The sequence below is a fragment of the Hylobates moloch genome, unplaced genomic scaffold (genome assembly GCF_009828535.3).
Source record: "Hylobates moloch isolate HMO894 unplaced genomic scaffold, HMol_V3 SCAFFOLD_3, whole genome shotgun sequence".
NCBI classification, from domain to species: domain Eukaryota; kingdom Metazoa; phylum Chordata; class Mammalia; order Primates; family Hylobatidae; genus Hylobates; species Hylobates moloch.
Window position 1 is genome coordinate 119,941,471 of NW_026652278.1, and position 20,410 is coordinate 119,961,880.

The 20,410-nt window shown below is 45.6% G+C and overlaps 1 protein-coding gene and 1 pseudogene across 5 annotated transcripts in view; one reads left to right on the forward strand and one right to left on the reverse strand.

Moving 5' to 3' along the window:
• The first annotated feature begins 2,316 nt into the window (after nt 1–2,316).
• Nucleotides 2,317–20,410, forward strand: part of LARP1B (La ribonucleoprotein 1B) — a 153,688-nt gene continuing 135,594 nt past the window's right edge. For 2 of the 5 annotated variants that reach the window (XM_032146896.2, XM_032146939.2), the window contains exons 1-4: nt 2,424–2,514; nt 16,036–16,094; nt 16,513–16,572; nt 19,354–19,528. In XM_032146896.2, the coding sequence (XP_032002787.1) occupies nt 16,531–16,572; nt 19,354–19,528 (217 nt within the window). In that variant the 5' untranslated portion in view covers nt 2,424–2,514; nt 16,036–16,094; nt 16,513–16,530. Of the gene's footprint in view, nt 2,339–2,423; nt 2,515–2,691; nt 3,342–16,035; nt 16,095–16,512; nt 16,573–19,353; nt 19,529–20,410 lie in introns of those variants that run through there. The other 3 variants (XM_032146888.2, XM_032146930.2, XM_032146902.2) reach the window with 2 other exon arrangements.
• On the reverse strand, nt 9,717–10,651 carry LOC116463854 (large ribosomal subunit protein eL15-like; annotated as a pseudogene).

Below are 20,410 nucleotides of genomic sequence, written 5' to 3' on the forward strand. Positions count from 1 at the left end.
CTCAGAAGCAGAGGAAGAGTCTGGCACGTAGCTGCAGAGGCAGAATGAAGTAACAAGATAGAGGTTAGTAACAGCAAATTGGGTCAGTCAGATGAAACTAAAATCAGACAGAACGCTCAAATTTTGGAATTTTAAGTTTATTATTAAAAGGACACTTTACAGAGGTGTGAGGCTAGGCGTGTGGTGGCTCACGCCTGTAATCCCAGCACTTTGAGAGGCCAAGGTGGGGGGATGATTTGAGGCCAGGAGTTCGAGACCAGCCCGGCCAACATGGTGAAACACCGTCTCTACCAAAAATACAAAAATTAGCCGGGCGTGGTGGTGGGCGCCTGTAATCTCAGCTACTCGGGAGGCTGAGGCATGAGAATCGCTTGAACCTGAGAGGCAGAGGTTGCAGTGAGCCGCGATCGCACCACTGTACTCTAGCCTGGGCGACAAAGAGAGACTACCTCTTAAAAAAAAAAAAAAAAAGCCGGGCGCGGTGGCTCACGCCTGTAATCTCAGCATTTTGGAAAGATGAGACGGGTGGATCATTTGAGGTCAGGAGTTCAAGACCAGCCTGGCCAACATGATGAAACCCCGTCTCTACTAAAAATACAAAAATTAGCCGGGTGGTAGTGGCGCGCCTGTAATCCCAGCTATTCAGGAAGCTAAGGCAGGAGCATCTCTTGAGCCTGGGAGGCAGAGGTTGCAGTTAGCCAAGATCACGCCACTGTACTCCAGCCTGGGCAACAGAGTGAGACTCTGTCTCAAACAACCACCACCACCACCACCTCCACCAATAAAAAAATGCAAAGCGCCACTAATAACAGAGCTAGTAAAGATGGATGGGAATATAGGTGGAAGTACAACCCCCGTTTAATTGCAACAAGGTTCTCCAGGTTGCTTAGGGTCGGGTAAACTGGAGATCACTGACACGGAAAACAAGAAAACCCTTATTGTTTATAGCTGTTATGTATGAATAGGTTATTAGCCTTAGGAAAATCATTTGTGCCGAATACAGCTTTTGAGTAAGCAAAAAATATTAACGTCAAGTTGAATGTAATTGAAGCGACTTACTGGGCGTGGGGTGGGGATGGGGGTTGCAAGCCCATACAAAAGGCGAGCACAGATAATTTATTTAACAAGACTATGGGGTTTGCGGGGGGCTCGGAAAAAAATCGGCGGAACCTGCTCTCAGTCACCTTGCACCAGGACACAAACACTGACTCAAAAATACACACATATGAAACGAGTATCATCTCTAAGTGAATGTGAGTGCCAAGTAGAAAGCTCGTATCCGATTTATTATCAAAACGTCTTTGTACCATTTTAACATCCATTCCAGGAAGAAAAAACCTATTGGGAATATGGTTAATTTGTAATTAAGTGCTATTTCCCCAAATTAAAGAAACAGGTAACAAAAAATTTTAAAAGCCGGCGAAATACTATTTAATTTATTCAGGAACACTTTAAAACTCTTTTTTTTTTTTTTTTTTGAGACGGAGTCTCGCTCTTTCACCCAGGCTGGAGTGCAGTGGCGCGATCTCGGCTCACTGCAAGCTCCGCCTCCCGGGTTCACGCCATTCTCCTGCCTCAGCCTCTCCGAGTAGCTGGGACTACAGGCGCCCGCCACATTTTTTTTGTATTTTTTAGTAGATACGGGGTTTCACCGTGGTCTCGATCTCCTGACCTCGTGATCCGCCCGCCTCGGCCTCCCAAAGTGCTGGGATTACAAGCGTGAGCCACCGCGCCCGGCCCACTTTAAAACTCTTGTTAGGTAGTGGGTGGGAATCCGGGCGGGGAAGCGCACTAAGCCGAACGCTCGGGCAAAGGTTTCCTAAACAGTCACCCAGAGGTAACTCCGCCTTCATCTGGGACGTGGCTCAAGATTACAGGTGATCGCGGTGCTCCGAGGCGCCAGGAGGCAACTTTCACCTGGGGGAGGCGCCGGGCGCCAGGGGAACAAGCGGCCCGGCCCGGGAGCCCACTTCACTTGGGGAGCTGCCCCAGGCCGGGGGTCGTCCCCTCCCTTAGCCTAGCTGCGACCCAGCTTTAGGGCCTAAGGGCAAATCGAGCGCCCGGTCCTCCCGGCGCCATGTGCGCGGCCCGCCCAGGCCCTTGGCCGCCGTCGCCGCGGGGGCAGGCCGCAAGCCAGCCGCGAGCCACAGAGGCCTGGTGCGCGCCCCGCCCCTGAGCCTGCAGTCGGGGCGGCCTCAGCCAGTGAGCCGGGAGTCGTCCCCTTCGTCCTCCCTCGCACTCGGAGGGCCGCTGGGGCGGGGCAGGCGCTCGGGCCGGGTGGCACCTGGGCGGGCGAATCCGTCAGCTCCCGCGGGAGGTCCGACGAGGGAAGGAGCCGGTGAGTAGCCACGTCACGCTCCTCAGGGAGGCCCCGCCCCGTGCTCTCGGGCCGCCCCTTCTCGCCGTCTCCACGCCTCCGCGGGCAGTTAGTGGCTCTGGTTGCTCGCGCTTCTCCAACTCCGGTAAAGCTCCTCGGCCTCGGCGTGCTGCGCCTCCGCGGCTGCCCTGCGCCAGGTGAGGGCTCGCGGCTCCCGGCTGCGGTTCCTGGCGCGTGGTGGCGGGCTCCGGGCGTGCGTCGCGGAGAGGACGGGGCCGGTGGGCGGTTGGCGCTCCGTTCGGTGCGGGGAGGGGCGTCACGCCGGGCGCTGCGCGGCCTCGGCGGGCGGCGGCGGCGGCGGCCACGGCCGCCGGGCTCTCGGGTTGTCTGCCCCCAGCTGGAGCCGGTCGGTGTCCCGGCGGAGAGACGGGCAGTCGGGCTCCCTGGCCTCGGGGCCACCCCGGCTGGGGCGGCTGGGGCAGAGGGACGATGTCTGCTCGCGCCCCGATGCCCGCCGCCCATTCTCGGGAGGATCCGCCCGCGGTGACTGCAGACAGGGAGTCGCTGTTGGCCGCGGCGAACCGGCCGGCCGAGCAGCCGCCTCCGCCCGAACGTGAGGGCAAAGAGGCGGCGAGGAAGGAGAGGGCCGCGGCCGCCACTAACGCTGGGGCGCGGGGAGAGCCGTCGCCGGCGCTGGTGCTGGGACGCAGCGTGCCCCAGGCGGCTGTCCCCGTGAGGCCCCTGGCGCTGCACCTGGCGCACAAGGCGCGTGGGCCGGGGGGCCCTTTTGGCGGGGAGCCGCCACCACCGCCACCGCCGCCGCCGCCGCCGTCGCCGTTGCCGCCGTTGCTGCGGGATCCGCCAGCCGAGGACGCCCGGGAAGAGGCGGCAGCTGGCCCTGCGGAAAAGCGGCAGCCGCCGCCGCTGCCGCCTAAGAGAAATCCCTGGACCAAAAAGCCTCCCCAGCACCTGTCCCCAAACACTACAGGTCCGCCACCGCCCCCGCTGGAAACCCTGGAGGCAGGTCTGTGGTTGCTCTGCGTTGGGCACTGGCGGGGTGCGGGCAGGGGCGACTTGCGGGACTTGCCGGCGCGTGGCGGCGGTAGCGGGCACCGGGCCTGGGTAACGGCAGGCCTCCCCTCCCTGTCAGTCGGAGGTAATTTGTTCCAAGGTGTCATTCACTTTGCCTATTTACATACATGGGCATCTGGGAAGGGAGCGGCAGGAAGAGGTGGGACCTCAGGTTCTCCTTGCCTGATGGGGGCACGGAGGTGGTAGCTTGGCGGCGCAGCCCTGCTGGCGCGGTTGCGATTGTGTTTTGTCCCCACGTGTTAGTGACTTGGGAAAGTAGCTAACTTTAGATACTGCAGTGCTTCGTATGGGAAAGTTTTGGTAGACTTTTTTTTTTTTTAATAAAAAAAAGGATTGAAGCAAGTCAGAGCAAGGGGATTTATTCGTAAGTGGAAGCGCTATTTGTGGTCTTTTATTGTGAAATAAGATGAAAATCTCAAGGTTTTCAAAACACTGCTAAGCAGTCATATTGAAAATGAGACTTTAAATGTGGTTTTTAAAGTGCTTTATGGGGGGAGGGGGGAGGGATAGCATTAGGAGATATACCTAATGTTAAATGACGAGTTAATGGGTGCAGCACACCAACATGGCACATGTATGCATATGTAACTAACCTGCACGTTGTGCACATGTACCCTAAAACTTAAAGTATAATTTTAAAAAAAAGTGCTTTAAGTTATAAGTGTGCTGGAAAATAATTGAAATAGGATAGTTGACATGCCAGCGCGGATTGCACGTTAGGTAAATGGTTTTCTAACATTGTCAGCTCTCCTTCCCTTTAGAGGAGGTAAGATTATGCCACTGTATTTGAATGCTGACCAATGCTGTATGGCCCTCGGTGCTTTATTTTGATTGTAGTAACTGCAATTTAAGAAAGCTAAAATGGGCCGGCGCGGTGGCTCACGCCTGTAATCCCAGCACTTTGTGAGGCCGAGGCCGGCGGATCACCTGAGGTCAGGAGTTCGAGACCAGGCTGGCCAATGTGGCGAAACCCCGTCTCTACCAGAAATACAAACATTAGCCAGGCCTGGTGGCAGGCGCCTGTAATCTCACCTACTTGGGAGGCTGAGGCAGGGAGAATCGCTTGAACCCGGGAGGTGGAGGTTGCAGTGAGCCGAGATCGCGCCACTGCAGTGCAGCCTGGTCGACAGAGTGAGACCCACTCTCAAAAAAAAAAAAAAAAGTTAAAATGGAAATAAAAACCATGACAAAGAGCAGTATCTGGCCGGGCGCGGTGGCTCACGCCTGTAATCCCAGCACTTTGGGAGGCCGAGGCGGGTGGATCACCTGAGGTCAGGAGTTCAAGACCAGTCTGACTAACATGGAGAAACCTTGTCTGTACTAAAAATACAAAATTAACCGGGCGTGGTGGTGCATGCCTGTAATCCCAGCTACTTGGGAGGCTGAGGCAGGAGAATCGCTTGAACCCGGGAGGTAGAGATTGCGGTGAGCCGAGATTGTGCCACTGCACTCCAGCCTGGGCAACAAGAGTGAAACTCTGTCTCAAAAAAAAACCCCAAAAAACTGTATCTTCTACTTTCTAAATTAAGTTGTAAATGAGTTGAACTTTTTATATGCAAGTGACAGCTGTTTAATTGCAAGTCTTCATTTTTACTTAAAATTAAAGGTTAGCAGTAGAATAGGAAATATTTGAGCGTGTTTACTGGCTTGTGAGGATCAAATGCAATGAAGAGGTGGTATAAATGTAAGGCGATTGGCTGTGCGCGGTGGCACAGGCCTGTAATCCCAGCACTGGGAGGCCGAGGTGGGTGGATCACCTGAGGTCAGGAGTTCGAGACCGGTCTGGCCAACTTGGCGAAACCTGTCTCTACTAAAAACACAAAAATTAGCAGGATGTGGTGGTGCATGCCTGTAATCCCAGCTACTCAGGAGGCTGAGGCAGGAGAATCGCTTGAACCCGGGAGGCGGAGGTTGCAGTGAGCCAAGACTGAGCCACTGCATTCCAGCCTGGGTGACAGAGCAAGACTGTCTCAAAACCAAAAAAAAACCAAAAAAAAAAAAACGGTGATTGTTACAAGCACCCATTATGTTATGTTAACATTTCTTCAGAGGAACTCTCCAAAGAGGGTTGAGTTAATTGATTCTTTTGCCTTTGCACAGAAATACTCCTCATTAATTGCTGATAAATTTTGACACTTGCAGAAAAAAAAGTTTGCTCCGGATTTCATATTGGCATAATTCCTTCCTTGCTGTAAAGAGCTGTTTGTTTACTCCTATTACTAACTAAAGAGAACATGGTTAAGTAAAGACCTCATAAAGTTTTTCTTTTTTAAAGCCCAGTGGCAAGCACTCTAAAATTTAGCAAAGAAAGAAAACCCTAGTGAATCATCTTATTTGCTGTTTCACCCCTCTACTTCTAGACTTACAGACAATAATACATTCAGTGAATTACCAAGTAGGAACTCTTTGTTGATCATAAAACCAGTATCATAATTTTAAAACTTTGAAGCCATGCATGGTAGTATGTGCCTGTAGTTTTAGCTCCTTGGGAGGCTGAGGCAGGAAAAATCAGTTTTGCCCAGGAGTTTTAGGCCGTAGTGTCCTATCATAGTGCCTGTGAATAGCTACTGCATTCTAGCCTGGGCAATATAGCAAGACCACGTTTAAAATAATAACGATAATAGAACTTTAAAAACTGTCAAGGTAAGCCTTGGGAGCTTTAATTGCAAATGACCTGTGAAAAATATTTAACAGTTAACCTATTGGTGCCTTCATTCTCCAGTCTTCACTGGAGATTAAGAATACTGTGATACTAGTTGTGTGGTATCGTTCATGGAAATTTCAGTTTTGCTGTTGTCTTGTGTAGGCAACTCTTTCTGTCTTTGGATGGAATCCGTTCTGCACTGGCAGGAAGACCATCTTTCAGACCTGGAATAGTGTAGTAATAGTGTAGTAACCATGGTCTCTTCCCAACACTGACTCTGCACCATTCTCCCACAATTTCTTTCTTTCTTTCTTTCTTTCTTTCTTTCTTTCTTTCTTTTAGCTAGTTGTCTTCTGTCTAGTTTTTTTTTTTTTTTTTTCAAGAGATGGAGTCTCTCTGTTTCCTAGGCTGGTCTTGAACTGCTGGCCTCAGGCGATCCTCCTGCTTCCCAAAGTGCAGGGATTACAGACATAATCAGGCTTTCTATTTTCTTAAGCAAATTTACAACTTCAGGAGTAAAGAAATAGGACCACAGTCTATTTGCAGTTAAATAACTTAAGTAACTTAGATAAAAGAGATTGAGGTGTAGAAACGTACTGTTTTGAGAGACTTGGGTTCTAGTGCAGGTTTGGTTACTAACTAGCTAGTTGACTTCTGGCAAGATTTCTGGGCATTATAAATGAGTAGCATGGATAGACTCATCTCTTCTGGTTCATAATACCAGAGTGCCACTTATAACCTGGCTGCCTTGGCTTCCATTTATATATTTATTTAATATTATTTAATTTATTTAAATAAGTAAATTTTACATTAGTTTATTTAAATAGGTAGATAGTCTTGCTCTATTGCAGTGGTGAGATCATAGCTCACTGCAGCCTTGAGCTCCTGGACTCAAACAATTCCCCTGCCTTGGCATCCCAAGTAGTTGAGATGACAGGCACGCATGTCATTCCATGGAATTAGCCATGCCTGGCCAGTTATTTTTAATTTTTTTTTTTTTGTAGAAACAGGGGCCCCTTTTGTTGTCCAGGCTGGTCTTGAGCTCTTGGGGTCAAGCTATCCTCCTGCCTCGGCCCCCACAAAGTGCTGGGACTACAGGTGTAAGCCACCCTGCCTAGCGGCTTTCTATTTCCCATTTTCTTTCTTTCTTTTTTTTTTTTTTTGAGACGGAGTCTCGCTCTGTGGCCCAGGCTGGAGTGCAGTGGTGCGATCTCTGCTCACTGCGAGCTCCGCCTCCCGGGTTCACACCATTCTCCTGCCTCAACCTCCCGAGTAGCTGGGACTACAGGCGCCCACCACCATGCCTGGCTGATTTTTTGTATTTTTAGTAGAGACGGGGTTTCACCATCTCAGTCAGGATAGTCTCGATCTGCTGACCTCGTGATCCGCCGGCCTTGGCCTCCCAAAGTGCTAGGATTACAGGCGTGAGCCACCACGACCTGCCTTTTTTTTTTTTTTTGAGACGGAGTTTCATTCTTGTTGCCCAGGCTGGAGTGCAATGGTGTGATCTCTGCTCACCGCAACCTCCACCTCCTGGGTTCCAGCGATTCTCCTGCCTCAGCCAGCCAAGTAGCTGGGATAACAGGCATGCGGCACCATGCCTGGCTAATTTTTATATTTTTAGTAGAGACGGGGTTTCTCCATGTTGGTCAGGCTGGTCTCGACTTCCCGACCTTAGGTGATCCTCCCACCTCCGCCTCCCAAAGTGCTGGGATACAGGTGTGAACCACCGCGCCTGGCCGAGCTTTCAGTTTTCTTGTCTTTTTTTTTTTTTTTTTTTGAGACAGAGTCTTGCTCTGTCACCCAGGCTGGAGTGAAATGGCGCGATCTTGGCTCACTGCAACCCCTCACCTCCCAGGTTCGAGCAATTCTCCTGCCTCAGCCTCCTGAGTAGCTGGGACTACAGGTGTGCGCAACCATGGTTGCCCGGCTAATTATTATTTTTTTTATTTTTACTAGAGATGGGGTTTTACCACATTGGCCAGGCTGGTCTCGAACTCCTGACTTCAGTTGATCTGCCCACCTCGGCCTCCCAAAGTGCTGAGATTACAGGGGTGAGCCACCATGGTTGGCCTCAGGCTATTTTCTTAAGCAAATTTGCAACTTAAGAAGTAAAGAAATAGGACCAGAGGTTGTTTAAAGTTCTCAGTGGGTATCTCTAAATCTATTAGTTATCTGTTAGTGATTGTATAATTTATACTATATAAATTGTGTAATTCTACAAAACAGGATGCTCTTTGAGAGAGATAATTGTATTGAAATAACAGACTTAAATCAGGTCTATCCTGCTCAAACTCGGATTTACTGTCACTGTGTTAATGAGGTAAAGGAATTCCATCCACAGAATTTTGCCAGGAAGTTTATTACTACAGTTAGAAACAAAGGAAACACAGGGGAGAGTATTTCAGGACAGAAATTATGAATTTTCTCTACATTACAACCTGCAGATCTAAGTGAACCAGATTCTTGATGCCTCGGCCCTTGTGAAAGACTTTCTTCCACTTTTAGGATGATTTTGATCATATGTTGCTGTTTCTAGAAATCCAGATAAGGCACTCTTCAGCCAAAGTTGCTACCTACCCAAGAGGCCTTTTATCTTGAAATTTAGTCATGAGACCAGAAGGAACTTCTCCCATCTGTGTCCTGACTTGGTATTACTTTTATTTTGGATACCTCCTTTTTTTGAGATGGAGCCTCGCTCTTGTCGCTCAAGCTGGAGTGCAATGGAGCAATCTCATTGCAACCTCCATCTCCTGTGTTCAAGCGATTCTTCTGCTTCAGCCTTCTGAGTAGTAGCTGGGATTACAGGCACTTGCCACCGTGCCTGCATAATTTTTGTATATTTAGTAGAGATGAGGTTTCACCATGTTGGCCAGGCTGATCTTGAATTCTGGACCTCAGATGATTGACCCACCTTGGCCTCCCAAAGGCTGGGATTGCGGACGTGAGCCACCACACCCGGCTTTTTTTTTTTTTTTTTTTTTTTTTTTTTTATAAGAGACTGGGTCTCACTTTGTCACCCAGGCTAGAGTAGGAGTACAGTGGCACAATCGTAGCTCACTGCAGCCTAGAACTCCTGGGCCCTCCCTGGATCCTCGTGCCTCAGCCTCTCAAGTAGCTAGGACTACAGGCATGTGCCACCATGCCTGGCAAATTATTTTATTTTTATTTTTTAAATTTAAAAATAGAGACAGTATCTTGCCATTTTGCCTAGGCTGGTCTCAGAACTCTTGAACTCAAGCTATTTTTATTTTTTTTGAGACAGGGTCTCACTATATTGCCCAGGCCTAGTCTTGAACTCTTGGCGGCCTCAAAGGATTCCCCCCCACCTCAGCCTCCCAAAGTGCTGCTATTACAGGTGTGAGCCTGGCCTGGCAGATTCTTTTTTTCCCCTCCTTTAAAGAATTTATTTTAAATCTATTATATCAGAGTATGTTTTATACACTGACATATAACCCCCCTAACAAGATAAAGCAAAGACAAAAAAGTTTATCTAATTAGAAAGAAGATAGACCATCACTTATTCTCTTCAAGCATTATTGCACTTTAACTTTTCTTAATTTGACAAAGCATTCATGAAACAGTCTGCAGACTAGTTTTTTTGTTTGTTTGTTTGTTTTTTTTTGAGACGGAGTCTCGCTCTGTCGCCCAGGCTGGAGTGCAGTGGCGCAATCTCGGCTCACTGCAAGTTCCGCCTCCCAGGTTCGCGCCATTCTCCTGCCTCAGCCTCTCCGAGTGGCTGGGACTACAGGCGCCCGCCACCACGCCCGGCTAATTTTTTGTATTTTTAGTAGAGACGGGGTTTCACCGTGGTCTCGATCTCTTGACCTCGTGATCCGCCCGCCTCAGCCTCCCAAAGTGCTGGGATTACAAGCATGAGCCACCGCGCCCGGCCTGCAGACTAGTTTTAACAGATAAATAATACCTGTAAGCAGACATGATTGTCCTAAATTGTTAGGTATGAATTTTATAAACTTTACTTATATTGGCCGTAACAGTGGAGCTGGAGAGTATTGCGCCTTCTCCAAGCTCCCTGGTGAGAACCACCAATAGTGTGGTGGCACTTAAGGCCCTTTCCAAGGCCATGGCTCTTTCGGCCTGCAGATGGCAGCCCATGCATCTCCCTATGCTTGTGGACTGATTTGGTGATCCATTGGGTGTCAGGATTTCTTCTGATAGCTTTAAGGAATGGATCAATGAGGATAACCTCAAAAAACTTGTATGTGGAATCTTCACCAACCCAGTAAGAATTCAGGACTTTTAGAGCCCCACAGTGGCATCCAGCTCGCTCCTTTGCAACAGACTGAAGACTTTGAGCAAACTTTAGCTGGTTAACACCATGATGGACAGGCTTGCCATAAGTTGCACCCTTAGGAACTGGGTGTTTTCGGCCACCATGGCAAACACGAATGCTATATATAACGTAAACTTGCTTGGCCTTGTTAGCCCCGTTGGTGTGCTTTATCAGGCCAGGTGGGGTGGGAGCCCTGTGGAGAGCAGAGAGCTGGTGGTACTGCCAGCAACCGACTCTCAGAAGAAAGCGCATGGCATCAGACTGCTTTTCTCCATAGCTCCTGGATTTACTTGTATGCACCCATCTTGGCTTACCTGATGGCTGCCGCTAGACGGAAGGGGTGCAGATTCTCTTATTAAAATCACGATATGGGTTAATTAATCCCTTACTTGTAGTTATGGTTGTTTTTTGCCTATTAAACATCAGTATTCTAGTATAATTTCCATTCTTTTACTCATAACAATATAATGTTTAAAAAATACTGATTTTTTTCTGTCTTTTTCATTCTTATTTTTCTCGAACCCTGTGTTCATCATCAACCTCTTTTCTCCTACTATTTGGTTCATCAACACTATTTTCTCCTGTTTGGTTCCTAGAAACCTCAAGTAAGCTTACTGTTGTTACCCTAATGGAATACCATTTTAAGTAAGTTATATAGAAAAAATGCGTCAATATATTCTCCTTACAAAAATGAAAAACTTTCATGTCACCTTAAGATAATTTACTGAGGCCGGGCGCAGTGGCTAACGCCGGTAATCCCAGCACTTTGGGAGGCTGAGGTGGGCGGATCACGAGGTCAGGAGATCGAGACCATCCTGGCTAACACGGTGAAACCCTGTCTCTACTAAAAATACAAAAAAAATTAGCTGGGCGTGGTGGCGGGCACCTGTAGTCCCAGCTATTTGGGAGGCTGAGGCAGGAGAATGGGGTGAAGCTGGGAGGCAGAGCTTACAGTGAGCAGAGATCGCACCACTGCACTCCAGCCTGGATGACAGAGCGAGACTCCGTCTCGAAAAAAAAAAGAAAAGATAATTTACTAAATCTAAACTCCTTTTAAAAATTGCTGAGGACTGCCCGGGCATGGTGGCTCATGCCCGTAATCCGAGCACTTTGGGAGGCTGAAGTAGGCAGATCACCTGAGTTCAGGAGTTCAAGACCAGCCTGGCCAACATGGTGAAACCCTATCTCTACTAAAAATACAAAAATCAGCCGAGTGTGGTGGCCGGCACCTGTAATCCCAGCTACTCAGGAGGCTGAGGCAGGAGAATTGCTTGAACCCAGGAGGCAGAGGTTGCATTGAGCCAAGATGGTGCCATTGCATTTCAGCCTGGGCAACGAGTGAAATTCCGTCTCAAAAAAAAAAAAAAAAAAAAAAAGAAGGCTGAGGATGACCAGCTGTAGTGGCTCATACCTGTAATCCTAACACTTTGGGAGACCAAAGTGACCAGGGTTTGAGGACAGGAATTTGAGATCAGCCTGGGCAACATTGTGAAACCCCATCTCAATTTAAAAAAAAAATAGCTAAGGAGTGGTCCTAAATATGGCTGACATAGTTGATTTAGAGATTTACCTATTCATCATCTTGATTTTTTTCATTTTTGTATCTAGAAGAAACTGAACATTTTTATACATATGTTTTATATCCATGTGTGCCTTTCTCTAGGGTAGATGCTGAGAAGTAGAATTGTTAGGTTATAGGGCATTTTTTAGTTTATGAGTTGCTTTTTATTTATTTTTTAATGTTTTTATTTTTATTTTTATTTTTTATTTTTTGAGACAGAGTCTCGCTCTGTCGCCCTGGCTGGAATGCAGTGGCGTGATCTTGGCTCACTGCAAGCTCCGCCTCCTGGGTTCATGCCATTCTCCTACCTCAGCCTCCTCAGTAGCTGGGACTACAGGCACCCACCACCATGCCCGGCTAATTTTTTGTATTTTTAATAGAGACGGAGTTTCACTGTGTTAGCCAGGATGGTCTCGATCTCCTGACCTCGTGATCCGCCACCTCGGCCTCCCAAAGTGCTGAGATTATAGTCGTGAGCCACCATGCTGGCCTTCACAAGTTGCTTTTTAAAGTAACTGTATAGATTGATACTCCCACTATTAGAGTTTGAGAATTGTCTTCTTTCACTTTTTTTTTTTTTTTTTTTTTTTTTTTTTGAGACAGTCTCATTCTGTCTCCAAGGCTGGAGTGCAGTGGCACTGTGTCGGCTCACTGCAACCTCCGTCTCCTGGGTTCAAGCAATTCTCCTGCCTCAGCCTTCCGAGTAGCTGGGATTACAGGCGTCTACCACGACGCCCAGTTAGGTTTTATATTTTTAGTAGAGACGGGGTTTCACCATGTTGGCCAGGCTGGTCTTGAACTCCTGACCTCAGATGATCTGCCCACCTCAGCCTCCCAAAGTGCTGGGATTATAGGCATGAGCCACCACACCCAGCCATTCTTTCACATTTTAAAAAGCACTAAGTTTTACCACGTTTTCCCTTAAATATGATAAAATGTGAAATATTGATATCATCAGTGCATTTTCTTAATTAAAATTTTGCCAAAAGATTATGGTCATAAGAATTAAGCTGAGTGAAATAGGCTCTGTTGTGTTGTAGCTTTTGTTTAAAGTATCCTAGCCCTTAAAAATATATTATTTTCTTTATCTGTTTACAGTTATTTCCTTGTAGGTCCCAGGGTTTAAGGATAACATTTTATTATTTATTTATTTTTATTTTATTTATTTATTTTTTTGAGATGGATCTCGCTCTGTTCCTCAGGCTGGAGTGCGGTGGTGCGATCTCGGCTCACTGCAACCTCTGCCTCCTGGGTTCAAGCGATTCTCATGCCTCAGCCTCCAGAGTAGCTAGGATAACAGGCACCCGCCGCTATGCCTGGCTAATTTTTGTGTTTTTTAGTAGAGACGGAGTTTTGCCATGTTGGCCAGGCTGGTCTCGAACTCCTGACCTCAGGTAATCTGCCCGCATTGGCCTCCCAAAGTAGTGGGATTATAGGCGTGAGCCACTGTGCCCGGCCTAAGAATAACATTTTAAAGACGTGAAATAACGCTCAAAAAAGATGTACTGGTATATAGTGTCTGTCTTACTGATGATGTCTGAAAAATGGAGATATGTAGATCCCATGCTTGTTCATGTATATTTATAGTAGCTTAAATTTGCAGGGTGTTTTGTTTGTTTGTGAGAAAGGATCTCACTCTGTTATCCAGGCTGGAGTGCAGTGATGTGATCATAGCTCACTGTAGCCTCGAACTACTGAGCTCCAGCAATCCTCCTATCACAGCCTCCTGAGTAGCTGGGACTACAGGTGCACACCACCATGCCCAACTAATTTTTTTTTTTTCTTTTTTCTTTTTTCTTTTTTTTTTTTTTGAGACGGAGTCTTTCCGTGTCCCCCAGGCTGGAGTGCGGTGGCGCGATCTCGGCTCACCGCAACCTCCACCTCCTGGGTTCACGCCATTCTCCTGCCTCAGCCTCCCGAGTAGCTGGGAATACAGGCGCCCGCCAACACGCCCGGCTAATTTTTTTGTGTTTTTAGTAGAGACGGGGTTTCACTGTGTTAGCCAGGATGGTCTCGATCTCCTGACCTCGTGATCCGCCCGCCTCAGCCTCCCAAAGTGCTGGGATTACAGGCTTGAGCCACCGCGCCCGGCTAATTTTTTTTTTTTTTAATTTAAAACAATTTCCTAAACTGGCTTGCTATTTCAGTCTTAGGTGTTCTCTAATGACATGCAGCGTGATTTCCTCCATGTTAAAACATGAGAAGTGAAAAATTTCCTTTCTTAGGCTTCTTTTACCTGTAATCTGTACATATATATATATATATATTTTTTTTTTTTTTTTTTTGAATCAGCGTCTCACTCTTGCCCAGGCCGGAGTGCAGTCAGTGGTGCAATCTCAGCTCACTCCAACTTTCACCTCCTGGATTCAAGTGATTCTCCTGCTCAACCTCCCAAGTAGCTGGGATTACAGGCATGTGCCACCACACCTGGTTAATTTTTGTTTTTTTAGTAGAGATGGGGTTTCGTCATTTTGGCCAGGCTGGTCTTGAACTCCTGGCCTCAAGAGATCTACCTACCTTGGCCTCCCAAAGCTGTTTGGATTACAGGCGTGAGCCACTGAGCCTGGCCTGTATATATAAAATTATATTTAAAACCTGGTGGACTTCTTTCCATGTCAATACATATACAGCTTTGTCTGATTTCTAAAAGTTATGTAGTATTTTGTGTATTATTACATAGAGGCTGTTTAAATAGGATCATCAACAAAGTTGCACTGAACATCCTATATAGACATCTTTGTACCTTTTCTTGATTCCTAGATGATTTCCTGAAAATGGAATTCTTTTATTAAAAGTTATATACATTTTAGATGACAGATTACCCTTGAAAGATACACTACCTTGGCTGGGCGCTGTGGCTCATGCCTGTAATCCCGGCACTTTGGGAGGCTGAGGTGGGCGGATTACTTGAGGTCAGGAGTTTGAGACCAGTCTGGCTAACGTGGTGAAACCCTGTCTCTCCTAAAAATACAAAAAAATTAGCCAGGCGTGGTGGCAGGTGCCTGTAATCCCAGCTGCTTGGGAGGCTGAGTCAGGAGAATGGCTTGAACCCGGGAGGGGGAGGTTGCAGTGAGCCAAGATTGCGCCACTGCACTCCAGCCTGGGCGACAGAGTGAGAAGATTCTGTCTCAAAAAAAAAAAAAAAAAAAGAAAGAAAGAAATACTACCTCATACTCTTACCAGCAGCATGACAGAAATAAAGAGACTGTCTCAAAAAAAAAAGTTGTATTTGTAATTTTCTCCTGTTATATATATATATATTTTTTGACAGAATCTAGCTCTGTCGCCCCAGCTGGAGTGCAGTGGTGCAATCTCGGCTCACTGCAACCTCCACTTCCCGGGTTCGAGTGATTCTCCTGCCTCAGCCTTCTGAGTAGCTGGGACTATGGGCATGTGCCGCCATACTGGGCTAATTTTTCTATTTTTAGTAGAGATGGGGGTTTCACCATGTTGGCCAGGCTGGTCTCAAACTCTTGACTCCAGTGATCCGCCCGTCTTGGCCTCCCGAAGTGCTGGGATTACAGGTGTGAGCCACCAGGCCCAGCCTATATTCTGTTAATGAAAGGATTGTTCTGTCTGTTCAGTGTAATACACTGTGTTTTTTGTTTTGTTTTGTTTTGTTTTTTTTTTGAGGCGGAGTTTTCCTCTTGTTGCCCAGGCTGGAGTGCAATGGCAAGATCTCGGCTTACCGCATCCTCTGCCTGCCAGGTTCAAGCGATTCTCCTGCCTCAGCCTCCTGAGTAACTGGGATTACAGGCATGCATCACTGTGCCCGGCTAATTTTGTATTTTTAGTAGAGACAGGGTTTCTCCATGTTGGTCAGGCTGGTCTCGAACTCCTGACCTCAGGTGATCCACCAACCTCAGCCTCCAAAAGTGCTGGGATTACAGGCGTGAGCCACTGCGCTCGGCAACACTGTTAATATTTCTTACTTCTTGATTTGAAGACTGAAGATCACCTTGAATCTATGTGTCAAATGGATTTTTTGCTAGGAATTTGAGTCTCAGAACCTTGGATTTTGGTTGGAAATGATGATTATACTGATTTACTGAAATTGACATAATAGTTATTTTGTTGAATTTACTGAATGAAGTAGTTGTAAAAACAATTCTATATATTTTCTTTAGAGTTCCGTTCCCTCAAAATTATAAAAGCAGGAAAGCTCAAGACAAAGAAATCCAACAAGGTATGTTTCTTCATAGGAAATAGTTCTTAACTGTATTGATTTTTGAAACTTGAGGCTAAGAACTCTTAGGTTATTGTAAGTGTATTTTTCTTCTAATTGTATTATTGGTATTAGATTAAAGTTAATATTATGGAAAATCATAACCTTTATCCAAATCTCTATATATGCCTTTGTTATCATGTATAACTCAATTTAATGTTATTAAATAGTGGTGAAAGTTTTATCATAAGATTAAGCCATTCTTATTTCAAAATATTCTATTGTTTGCGGAAACTTTTTGATTAATTTGGCAGATGCCTGCATATAACTGAATATAAATGATTATTAAAACTCCTTTTACTTTTAGAAAATGTTTTTTTCCTGCTTAAAATTTCTAAAACTAATTTGCAGACCTAACACTTATTTGTTAACTTCTTAGGCTAGTGATTTCAGTGATATGGAGAATTGGCCAACACCAAGTGAATTAGTGAACACTGGAGTGAGTATTATTTTAAAGTTTTTTTTTTAAAGAAAGGAATATATATTCATTTCAACGTGCAGAATTTTATTTTACTTAAAATGTAAAGAATTGTCATACTGGGGGACAGATTTTTTTTATTTGTTTGAGACAGGGTCTTGCTCTGTCTCCAGGCTGGAGTGCAGTGGTGTGATCACAGCTCATTGTAGCCTGAAACTCCTAGGCTCAGGTGATCTTCCTACCTCGACCTCCAGAGTAGCTGGGACTACAGGCACGCACCACTGTGCACAGCTAATTTTTGTATTTTTCATAGAGACAGGATTTTGCTGGTCTCCAACTCCTGAGCTCAAGTGATCCTCCTGCCTCAGCCCCCCAAAATGTTGAGATTACAGTGCAAGCCACCATTCTGGCTGAGGAACAGATTTAAAAACTTTATTCATCAAGAAGATTACATTTTTGTTAGTTTAATTTGCAGTTATTATTTGATGCTGCCAGTAACGTTAGTAATGAACTTGTTGTCTTAAGCTTTACTCATGGTAAGCTTAACCTAACCTATTATTTCTTTCTTTCTTTTTTTTTTTTCTTTGAGACAGGGTCTCACTCCATTACCCAGGCTGGAGTGCAGTGATGTGATCACAGCTCACTGCAGCCTTGGCCTTTCAGGCTCAGGTGATCCTCCACCTTTGCCTCCCAAGTAACTAGGACTACAGGTGTGTGCCACCACACTGGCAGATTTTTAAACTTTTTATAGAGATGGGGGTTTGGTCATGTTGCCCAGGCTGGTATCAAACTCCTGAGCTCAAGCAATTGGCTCGCCTCAGCCTCCCAAAGTGCTGGGATTATAGGCATTAGCCACCATAGCTCGCCTGTTATTTCTTTAATAATGAAGACATATTATAAATTGTAATCAAATTTTTATATTTGTATAAAATCACATACATTGATAAAGAGGTGCTGTAAACGTGGCAGCTATCCTTTTGATAGTTGACCCGCTTTTCAGATAACCTAATTTAATTCATCACATTTCCCTCATCTGGTTGTATTCTTTTTTTGAGACGGAGTCTTGCTCTGTCGCCCGGGCTGGAGTGCAGTGGTGGGATTTCAGCTCACTGCAGCCGCCGCCTCCTGGGTTTAAGTGATTCTCCTGCCTCAGCCTCCTGAGTAGCTGGTATTACAGGCACACACCACCACATCTGGCTAATTTTTGTATTTTTGATAGAGACAGGGTTTTGCCATGTTGGTCTCGAACTCCTGACCTCAGGTGATCCACCCACCTTGGCCTCCCAAAGTGCTGGGATTACAGGCGTGTGCCACCACACCCGGCCTCGTCTGGTTGTATTCTTAAGAGGTAATCTTATATTTGAGATTTGCATTTTCTAGAATTTTATATATGTGGAAGCATTCAGTCGGTACTCTTTTTTTTCCTGGCTTCTACTCAGCATTATTTTGAGATTTACTTGTGTGTCAGCAGTTCATTCCTTTTTCTTACTGAGTAGTATGGATGTAACACAGTTTGTCCATTCGCCTATTGTTAATGGACATTTGGATTAATTTTACGTTTTGGTTGATACAAATAAAACTGCTATATGAACGTTTGTGTGGAAAATTTTTCATTTTTTCTTGGATATGTAACTAGGTTGGATCATATAGTAGCTACCTGTTTTAGCTTTTTAAGAAACTGCCGAATTTGCCCTTCTATCAGCAGTGTACATGAATTCCAGTTACTCCACATCTTTACTCACTCTTTTTTTTTTTTTTTGTGAGACCGGGTCTCACTTTGTCACCCTGGCTGGAGTACAGTGGCATGATCTCAGCTCATTGCAGCCTTGACCTCCTGGGCTCAAGTGACCCCCCACCTCAGCCCCACAGGTAGCTGGGACTATAGGCATGCACCACCACGCCTGGCTAATTTTTTTGTATTTTTTGTAGAGATGGGGTTTCGCCATGTGCCCAGGCTGGTCTCAAACTCCTGAGCTCAAGTGATCTACCTGCCTTGGCTTCCCAAAGTGCTAGGATTACAGGTGTGAGCCACCGAACCCATCTTTATTCACCCATAATATAGTCAAGTTTCAAAAAATATTTTAGCCATTCTAATAAATGTGGAGTGGTATCCCATTGCAGTTTTAATTTGCATTTTTCTGATGAATGAATGCAATAATCTTTTCATAGATTTGCCATCAGTATATCTTTTTGATGAAGTATCTGATCAATCTGCCCATTTAAAAAAATGGAAGGCTGGGTGCAGTGGCTCATGCCTGTATCGCAGCACTTTGGGAGGCTGAGGAGGGTGAATCATTTGGGGTCAGGAGTTCGAGACCAGCCTGACCAACATGGCAAAACCCCCTCTCTACTAAAAAAAAAAAAAAAGAATTAGCCAGGTGTGGTGACATGTGCCTGTAATACCAGCTACTAGGGAGGCTGAGGCAGGATAATTGCTTGAACCCAGGAGGTGGAGGCTGCAGTGAGCCGAGATCGTGCCACTGCACTCCAGCCTGGGCAATAAAGTAAGACTCTGTCCCCCTGCCCCCGCCCCCACAAAAAAAAAGACGATATTGATTTCTTGTTACTGAGTTTTGAAAGTTCATATGTATTTTAGATAAAAGTTCTTTATCAAATACTTAGCAAATACTTTCTCCTAGTCTGCAGCTTTACTTTTAACTGTCTTTTGAAAAGTAATTTTTTGCTTTTGATAACAGTTTTTGTCATTTGTTTTGCAATTTTAGGTTAGGTATATTACAAATTTTTGGGTATGTTAGTGAAAATATTAATGGAAATCATTTCATTCTGAAAACCTTTTTGCAGTTTCAGAGTGTCCTCAGCCAAGGAAATAAAAAGCCACAAAATAGAAAAGAAAAAGAAGAGAAGGTTGAAAAGAGAAGTAACAGTGAGAGCAAAGAAAACCGGGAAACAAAATTAAATGGTCCTGGTGAAAACGTCAGTGAGGATGAGGCTCCGTTAAGTAATCAACGAAAGAGAGGTCAGTTTGTCCATATCTTTATTTTGATTTTAGTTTTTGAAGAAAGTTGTGATGAGGAATTTCATTAACTGATCTCTGGTAGTCAAAAATGTATAGTTTGTATTTCTTCAGGATAAACAATCTGCAGTGGTAACTCATTTGCTTTTGCAACATTTCTGAACTATTAGACTTTCCTTTTTGTATATAACTTGTATTCTATGCAAGAAAATGGAATGGAGTTCCACTTAGAGGTACAGTTGTAGATACATTCTTGGAAAGTTGTGTGACAATTATTGTTCTTTTAGATCTGCATTGGAACTGCTTCCTATATTTAGGGAGTACTGTGAAAATTAAATACATTTTTTTCCTAAGAGAAAAGTGAGAATAGGCCGGGCTCACGCCTGTAATCCTAGCACTCTGGGAGGCCGAGGCGGGCGGACCACTTGAGGTCAGGGGACATGGTGAAACCCTGTCTCCACTAAAAATACAAAAAAAAATTAGCCGAACTTCGTGGTGCGTGCTTGTAGTCCCAGCTACTCGGGAGGCTGAGGCAGGAGAATTGCTTGAACCCAGGAGGTGGAGGTTGCAGTGAGCCGAGGTCGCGCCATTGCACTACAGCCTGGGCGACAGTGCGGGACTGTCTCAAAAAAAAAAATAAATAAATAAATAAATAAATAAAAGTGAGAATAATTTTATTCAACCTTTTCCCTCATAGCAGTCGCCTGTCAAAATTACACTTTGAAGGAATAAAAATATTGTCTTCATATCCTTTTCCATTTTCTTTTCTGAACTTTTCGTGTGTCTAGGGACAGTTTATGATTTACCTGCTTTGTAAAAGCATATACTCATTCAGTGGTCGGAGTCTTGGTAAAAGTGTCTTCAGGCGCTTCTAGGCAGAAAAGG